General features: G+C 56.9%; 1 protein-coding gene across 1 annotated transcript in view; it reads left to right on the top strand.

The window, feature by feature from the left end:
• The window catches only part of MRC2 (mannose receptor C-type 2), a 92,839-nt gene that overhangs the window by 73,609 nt on the left and 11,041 nt on the right, over positions 1–8,189 (top strand). Inside the window, exons 19-20 of the mRNA XM_075584355.1 lie at positions 245–531; positions 2,247–2,410. Of these exons, the coding sequence (XP_075440470.1) occupies positions 245–531; positions 2,247–2,410 (451 nt within the window). The remainder of the gene's footprint in view (positions 1–244; positions 532–2,246; positions 2,411–8,189) is intronic.

Raw genomic sequence — 8,189 nt, 5'->3', positions numbered from 1 at the left:
CACTTACCCCACCGCCGGCTGTGCCACACAGAACTACCCTTCCAAGGGCAACCTCACCACTTACCCCACCGCCGGCTGTGCCACACAGAAACTACCCTTCCCAAGGGCAACCTCACCACTTACCCCACTGCCGGCTGTGCCACACAGAACCATCCTTCCCAAGGTTAACCTCACCACTTACCCCACCGCCGGCTGTGCCACACAGACAGAACCCCCCATTATAATCTAATTTCTCTTTTCTGAGAATAACGTTACACACACAAGGAAATGCCACGTTAACGCTTACAACCACTTACCAATACCGAGGGCGGTGTCCACGGGGCACCACGGCACAGGATGCCCCCCCCCCGGTGCGTCAGTACGGGAGATGGGTGTGTGCTCACGGGCCGTACCCCTGTTTTTCCCCCCCCGCCAGTGCTTCGGGGGTGAGGGCAGACAGTAAGGCCGAGCTGAAGACGTGGCAGCAGGCGAGAGATTCCTGCAAAGTGTTGGGCGGGGAGTTGGCGACCATCGGCAACTACTTGGAACAAGGTCCGCGCGTGCGCCTGCGCCTGCGCCACCCCGCACGCGTGTCGCGACCCCCCCCCCAGCGCGCGTCTGTCTGTGACCCCTGAGTTTGCGTCTGTGACCCCTGAGTGTGCGTCTGTGACCCCTGAGTGTGCGTCTTTGACCCCTGAGTGTGCGTCTGTGACCCCTGAGTGTGCGTATGTGACCCCTGAGTGTGCGTCTGTGACCCCTGAGTGTGCGTCTGTGACCCCTGAGTGTGCGTCTTTGACCCCTGAGTGTGCGTCTGTGACCCCTGTGAACTTTAATATTGCAGCAGCTGCATGCAAGGTTGGCATGTACCTGCAGTCATACATTTCTGTTTGATTAGCACAAATGCCCTGCGGTATTAGCCCTGAGCAGTCATATCTTATACCCTACGCACGGAGGGCGCGAATACATCATCCCCCAATGTCGGTTACACATGCCAGCATTGGGCATCTTACACCTTCACAACTACAGTTACTTGTTACCCATACTGGCGTATTTCAGCAGGCTGAGCGGGTACAAGGAACGACAGGATGCAGGGCCCTCTCCTCTCCCACACATCATCCCAACGCCCACAGCTGTACCTCCCTCGTCTGACTCTAGGACAGGGAGTTGACAGATAAGGAAGAGGCGGGGGGGGGGGTGCGGGTAGGGTGGGGGCCAAAAGGGACCATTAGCCAGAACAAAGAAGCAGCAGGTTGAGCACTTTATAAGGTGAAGAAAAGTTTAGAGAGAGATTAAAAAAAACATTCCTTTACTCGCATACAGTTTCACTTCTACCCACAATGCACTGCTACGCAAAGCCGGACTTTAGATTTAGCTATGGGGGGAGAAACTAAGCGCCTGGCTGTGGGTTATACATTGATAAAGGGCCTGAAGATATTTCTCTCCCAGAGTGGCCACACAGGCCGAGGTCAGGGCAGGTTAGCCATTAAGGGCACGGGTCAGACAAGCCAAAAGGTCAGGGGCAAGGTTAGGGGGATCAGGGTGGCTAACCCGAGAGAAGGAAATGGCCGTCTTGGTAAGGAAGAGTCCGGGGGGACTGATGGGAAACCCCGGTGCAGTATCAGCAGGTTGGACAGGTCGAGCGGCCGACAGACGCTGGAGAGGTGGAGCTATCCAGCAACTGGTCCAACTCCACTGCCCGAGCTACGACCTTGGAACGCGGAGGTCACACGTCCGGGTCCCCCAGCATCTGGCGGTCTGCACGTAGTTGCGTCTCGACACACAAAACGTATCGGGGAAAGTTTTAAGGGACCTCAGTGCGCAGCTTAGAAGAGAGAAGGGAGAGAGCGTGCTGGGCACACACAAAGACTTCCGGCGCTGACTTGGAGGGTAACGCGCCTCCTGCAGTGCATACGCTTGAGAGAGGCTGGGGTGAAGGCGCTGACACCAGTAACAGAGTGCTGGTCTCTCACGTACAGCGTGGGGGAGAGACGGGGGGGTGGGGGGGGGCTAAGTTAGAAACGCTAAAATAAGAGCTAGAACATGAGGCTATTCTCAAATGTGAGGAAGGACTTCGTGATGGAAAGGGGGGGTGGATTCATGGAACGAGCTCCCAGCAGAGGTGGTAGAGGATAATAATTCCAGCGTGCTCGGGATAGACAGAGTGCTGCGCCCTGAATATGGAAGAACGCCAATGATCTAATGGGGGCCGTCTATTATAAACCCGTTGTAATAACACGTCTCCCATTCCCCTCCCCCCCCCCAACCAGCTTTTATCACGTCCATTCTTCCCAATATAACCTTTGACCTTTGGATCGGTCTCCACAACGCCCGGAAGAAGTTCCAGTGGGTGGAGGGTCAAGCACTGAGCTACGTCAACTGGGCTCCCGGAGAGCCCTCGGGTTACGGTACCTCCAGCAGCAGCGAAAAGCCGGTGAGTGGCTGGGTAGGGTTGGACGCCTTATTGTCTTCTGGCGCGTTCCAGATTCCCATAATGGCTACCCATCGCATACCCAACCAACCCCCTACCAAGAGATACTTTAGCATGAGTAGGTTAGCTAAAGAGAGAACAGGGAGAGGGTCGCGGTGAGATAAGATGGAGAGGGCAGGGAGAGGGTCGCGGTGAGATAAGATGGAGAGAGCAGGGAGGGGGGTCGCGGTGAGATAAGATGGAAAGAGCAGGGAGAGGGTTGCGGTGAGATAAGATGGAGGGCAGGGAGAGGTCGCAGTGAGATAAGATGGAGAGGGTAGCGGTGAGATAAGATGGAGAGAGCAGGGAGAGGTCGCGGTGAGAAAAGATGGAGAGGACAGGGAGAGGTCGCGGTGAGATAAGATGGAGAGCAGGGAGAGGTCGCGGTGAGATAAGATGGAGAGTTGCAGGGAGAGGTCGCGGTGAGATAAGATGGAGAGGGCAGGGGGAGATCGCGGTGAGATAAGATGGAGAGCAGGGAGAGGGTTGCGGTGAGATAAGATGGAGAGGGCAGGGGGAGGTCGCGGTGAGATAAGATGGAGAGAGCAGGGAGAGGGTCGCGGTGAGATAAGATGGAGAGGGTCGCGGTGAGATAAGATGGAGAGGGCAGGGAGAGGTCACGGTGAGATAAGATGGAGAGGTCAGGGAGAGGGTCGCGGTGAGATAGAGATGGAGAGAGCAGGGAGAGGTTGCGGTGAGATAAGATGGAGAGAGCAGGAAGAGGGTCGCGGTGAGATAAGATGAAGAGAGCAGGGAGAGGTGGCGGTGAGATAAGATGGAGAGAGCAGGGACAGGTCGCGGTGAGATAAGATGGAGAGAGCAGGGAGAGTGATGCGGTGAGATAAGATGGAGAGAGCAGGGAGAGGTCACGGTGAGATAAGATGGTGAGAGCAGGGACAGGTCGCGGTGGTAGAAGATAAGATGGAGAGAGCAGGGAGAGTGATGCGGTGAGATAAGATGGAGAGAGCAGGGAGAGGTCACGGTGAGATAAGATGGAGAGAGCAGGGAGAGGTCACGGTGAGATAAGATGGAGAGAGCAGGGAGAGGGTCGCGGTGAGATAAGATGGAGAGAGCAGGGAGAGGTCACGGTGAGATAAGATGGAGAGAGCAGGGAGAGGGTCGCGGTGAGATAAGATGGAGAGAGCAGGGAGGGGGTCGCGGTGAGATAAGATGGAGGAGAGCAGGGAGCGGTCACGGTGAGATAAGATGGAGAGAGCAGGGAGGGGGTCGCGGTGAGATAAGATGGAGAGAGCAGGGAGAGGTCACGGTGAGATAAGATGGAGAGAGCAGGGAGGGGGTCGCGGTGAGATAAGATGGAGAGAGCAGGGGAGAGGGTCGCGGTGAGATAAGATGGAGAGAGCAGGAGAGGTTGCGGTGAGATAAGATGGAGAGAGCAGGGAGAGGTCGCGGTGAGATAAGACGGAGAGAGCAGGGAGAGGGTCGCGGTGAGATAAGATGGAGAGAGCAGGGAGAGGTCCGCGGTGAGATAATATGGAGAGAGGGCAGGCAGAGGTCGCGGTGAGATAAGATGGAGAGAGCAGGGAGAGGTCGCGGTGAGATAAGATGGAGAGGGCAGGGAGAGGTTGCGGTGAGATAAGATGGAGAGAGCAGGGAGAGGGTCGCGGTGAGTTAAGATGGAGAGAGCAGGGAGAGGTCGCGGTGAGATAAGATGGAGAGAGCAGGGAGGGGGGTCGCGGTGAGATAAGATGGAGAGAGCAGGGAGAGGTCGCGGTGAGATAAGATGGAGAGAGCAGGGAGAGGGTCACGGTGAGATAAGATGGAGAGAGCAGGGAGAGGGTCGCGGTGAGATAAGATGGAGAGGGCAGGGAGAGGGTCGCGGTGAGATAAGATGGAGGGCAGGGAGAGGTCGCTGTGAGATAAGATGGAGAGAGCAGGAGAGGTCGCGGTGAGATAAGATGGAGGGCAGGGAGAGGTCGCTGTGAGATAAGATGGAGAGAGCAGGGAGAGGTCACGGTGAGATAAGATGGAGAGAGCAGGGAGAGGGTCGCGGTGAGATAAGATAGAGAGAGCAGGGAGAGGGTCGCGGTGAGATAAGATGGAGAGGGCAGGGAGAGGGTCGTGGTGAGATAAGATGGAGGGCAGGGGAGAGGTCGCTGTGAGATAAGATGGAGAGAGCAGGGAGAGGTCGCGGTGAGATAAGATGGAGAGAGCAGAAGAGGTCGCGGTTGAGATAAGATGGAGAGAGTAGGGAGAGGGTCGCGGTGAGATAAGATGAAGAGAGTAGGGAGAGGGTCGCGGTGAGATAAGATGGAGAGAGCAGGGAGAGGTCGCGGTGAGATAAGATGGAGAGAGTGGGGAGAGGGTCGCGGTGAGATAAGATGGAGAGAGCAGGGAGGGGGTCGCGGTGAGATAAGATGGAGAGAGAGCAGGGAAAGGGTCGCGGTGAGATAAGATGGAGAGAGCAGGGAGAGGGTCGCGGTGAGATAAGATGGAGAGAGCAGGGAGAGGTCGCGGTGAGATAAGATGGAGAGAGCAGGGAGAGGGTCGCGGTGAGATAAGATGGAGAGGGCAGGGAGAGGTAGCGGTGAGATAATATGGAGAGGGCAGGCAGAGGTCGCGGTGAGATAAGATGGAGAGAGCAGGGAGAGGTCGCGGTGAGATAAGATGGAGAGAGTAGGGAGAGGGTCGCGGTGAGATAAGATGGATAGAGCAGGGAGGGGGTCGCGGTGAGATAAGATGGAGAGCAGGGAGAGGTCGTGGTGAGATAAGATGGAGAGGGCAGGGAGAGGGTCGCGGTGAGATAAGATGGAGAGAGCAGGGAGGGGGTCGCGGTGAGATAAGATGGAGAGAGCAGGGAGAGGGTTGCGGTGAGATAAGATGGAGGGCAGGGAGAGGTCGCGGTGAGATAAGATGGAGAGGGCAGGGAGAGGTCGCGGTGAGAAAAGATGGAGAGGACAGGGAGAGGTCGCGGTGAGATAAGATGGAGAGCAGGGAGAGGTCGCGGTGAGATAAGATGGAGAGTGCAGGGAGAGGTCGCGGTGAGATAAGATGGAGAGGGCAGGGAGAGGTCGCGGTGAGATAAGATGGAGAGCGCAGGGAGAGGTCGCGGTGAGATAAGATGGAGAGAGCAGGGAGAGGTCGCGGTGAGATGATGGAGAAAGCAGGGAGAGGTCGCGGTGAGATAAGATGGATAGAGCAGGGAGAGGTCGCGGTGAGATAAGATGGAGAGAGCAGGGAGAGGGTCACGGTGAGATAAGATGGAGAGAGCAGGGAGAGGTCGCGGTGAGATAAGATGGAGAGCAGGGAGAGGGTCGCGGTGAGATAAGATGGAGAGGGCAGGGGGAGATCGCGGTGAGATAAGATGGAGAGCAGGGAGAGGGTTGCGGTGAGATAAGATGGAGAGGGCAGGGGGAGGTCGCGGTGAGATAAGATGGAGAGAGCAGGGAGAGGGTCGCGGTGAGATAAGATGGAGAGGGTCGCGGTGAGATAAGATGGAGAGGGCAGGGAGAGGTCACGGTGAGATAAGATGGAGAGGTCAGGGAGAGGGTCGCGGTGAGATAAGATGGAGAGAGCAGGGAGAGGTTGCGGTGAGATAAGATGGAGAGAGCAGGAAGAGGGTCGCGGTGAGATAAGATGAAGAGAGCAGGGAGAGGTCGCGGTGAGATAAGATGGAGAGAGCAGGGACAGGTCGCGGTGAGATAAGATGGAGAGAGCAGGGAGAGTGATGTGGTGAGATAAGATGGAGAGAGCAGGGAGAGGTCACGGTGAGATAAGATGGAGAGAGCAGGGAGAGGTCGCGGTGAGATAAGATGGAGAGAGCAGGGAGAGGGTCGCGGTGAGATAAGATGGAGAGAGCAGGGAGAGGTCACGGTGAGATAAGATGGAGAGAGCAGGGAGAGGGTCGCGGTGAGATAAGATGGAGAGAGCAGGGAGGGGGTCGCGGGGAGATAAGATGGAGAGAGCAGGGAGCGGTCACGGTGAGATAAGATGGAGAGAGCAGGGAGGGGGTCGCGGTGAGATAAGATGGAGAGAGCAGGGAGAGGTCACGGTGAGATAAGATGGAGAATGCAGGGAGGGGGTCGCGGTGAGATAAGATGGAGAGAGCAGGGAGAGGGTCGCGGTGAGATAAGATGGAGAGAGCAGGGAGAGGTTGCGGTGAGATAAGATGGAGAGAGCAGGGAGAGGTCGCGGTGAGATAAGACGGAGAGAGCAGGGAGAGGGTCGCGGTGAGATAAGATGGAGAGAGCAGGGAGAGGTCCGCGGTGAGATAATATGGAGAGGGCAGGCAGAGGTCGCGGTGAGATAAGATGGAGAGAGCAGGGAGAGGTCGCGGTGAGATAAGATGGAGAGGGCAGGGAGAGGTTGCGGTGAGATAAGATGGAGAGAGCAGGGAGAGGGTCGCGGTGAGATAAGATGGAGAGGGCAGGGAGAGGGTCGTGGTGAGATAAGATGGAGGGCAGGGAGAGGTCGCTGTGAGATAAGATGGAGAGAGCAGGGAGAGGTCGCGGTGAGATAAGATGGAGAGAGTAGGGAGAGGGTCGCGGTGAGATAAGATGGAGAGGGCAGGGAGAGGTCGCGGTAAGATAAGATGGAGAGAGTAGGGAGAGGGTCGCGGTGAGATAAGATGAAGAGAGTAGGGAGAGGGTCGCGGTGAGATAAGATGGAGAGAGCAGGGAGAGGTCGCGGTGAGATAAGATGGAGAGAGTGGGGAGAGGGTCGCGGTGAGATAAGATGGAGAGAGCAGGGAGGGGGTCGCGGTGAGATAAGATGGAGAGAGCAGGGAAAGGGTCGCGGTGAGATAAGATGGAGAGAGCAGGGAGAGGGTCGCGGTGAGATAAGATGGAGAGAGCAGGGAGAGGTCGCGGTGAGATAAGATGGAGAGAGCAGGGAGAGGTCCGCGGTGAGATAATATGGAGAGGGCAGGGAGAGGTTGCGGTGAGATAAGATGGAGAGAGCAGGGAGAGGGTCGCGGTGAGTTAAGATGGAGAGAGCAGGGAGAGGTCGCGGTGAGATAAGATGGAGAGAGCAGGGAGGGGGTCGCGGTGAGATAAGATGGAGAGAGCAGGGAGAGGTCGCGGTGAGATAAGATGGAGAGAGCAGGGAGAGGGTCACGGTGAGATAAGATGGAGAGAGCAGGGAGAGGGTCGCGGTGAGATAAGATGGAGAGGGCAGGGAGAGGGTCGCGGTGAGATAAGATGGAGGGCAGGGAGAGGTCGCTGTGAGATAAGATGGAGAGAGCAGGGAGAGGTCGCGGTGAGATAAGATGGAGGGCAGGGAGAGGTCGCTGTGAGATAAGATGGAGAGAGCAGGGAGAGGTCACGGTGAGATAAGATGGAGAGAGCAGGGAGAGGGTCGCGGTGAGATAAGATAGAGAGAGCAGGGAGAGGGTCGCGGTGAGATAAGATGGAGAGGGCAGGGAGAGGGTCGTGGTGAGATAAGATGGAGGGCAGGGAGAGGTCGCTGTGAGATAAGATGGAGAGAGCAGGGAGAGGTCGCGGTGAGATAAGATGGAGAGAGTAGGGAGAGGGTCGCGGTGAGATAAGATGGAGAGGGCAGGGAGAGGTCGCGGTGAGATAAGATGGAGAGAGTAGGGAGAGGGTCGCGGTGAGATAAGATGAAGAGAGTAGGGAGAGGGTCGCGGTGAGATAAGATGGAGAGAGCAGGGAGAGGTCGCGGTGAGATAAGATGTAGAGAGTGGGGAGAGGGTCGCGGTGAGATAAGATGGAGAGAGCGGGGAGGGGGTCGCGGTGAGATAAGATGGAGAGAGCAGGGAAAGGGTCGC

The sequence above is a fragment of the Ascaphus truei genome, unplaced genomic scaffold (genome assembly GCF_040206685.1).
Source record: "Ascaphus truei isolate aAscTru1 unplaced genomic scaffold, aAscTru1.hap1 HAP1_SCAFFOLD_552, whole genome shotgun sequence".
Classification (NCBI taxonomy): Eukaryota; Metazoa; Chordata; class Amphibia; order Anura; family Ascaphidae; genus Ascaphus; species Ascaphus truei.
The sequence above is the reverse complement of the archived record's forward strand: the minus strand, read 5'-3'. Positions and strand labels throughout refer to the sequence as shown.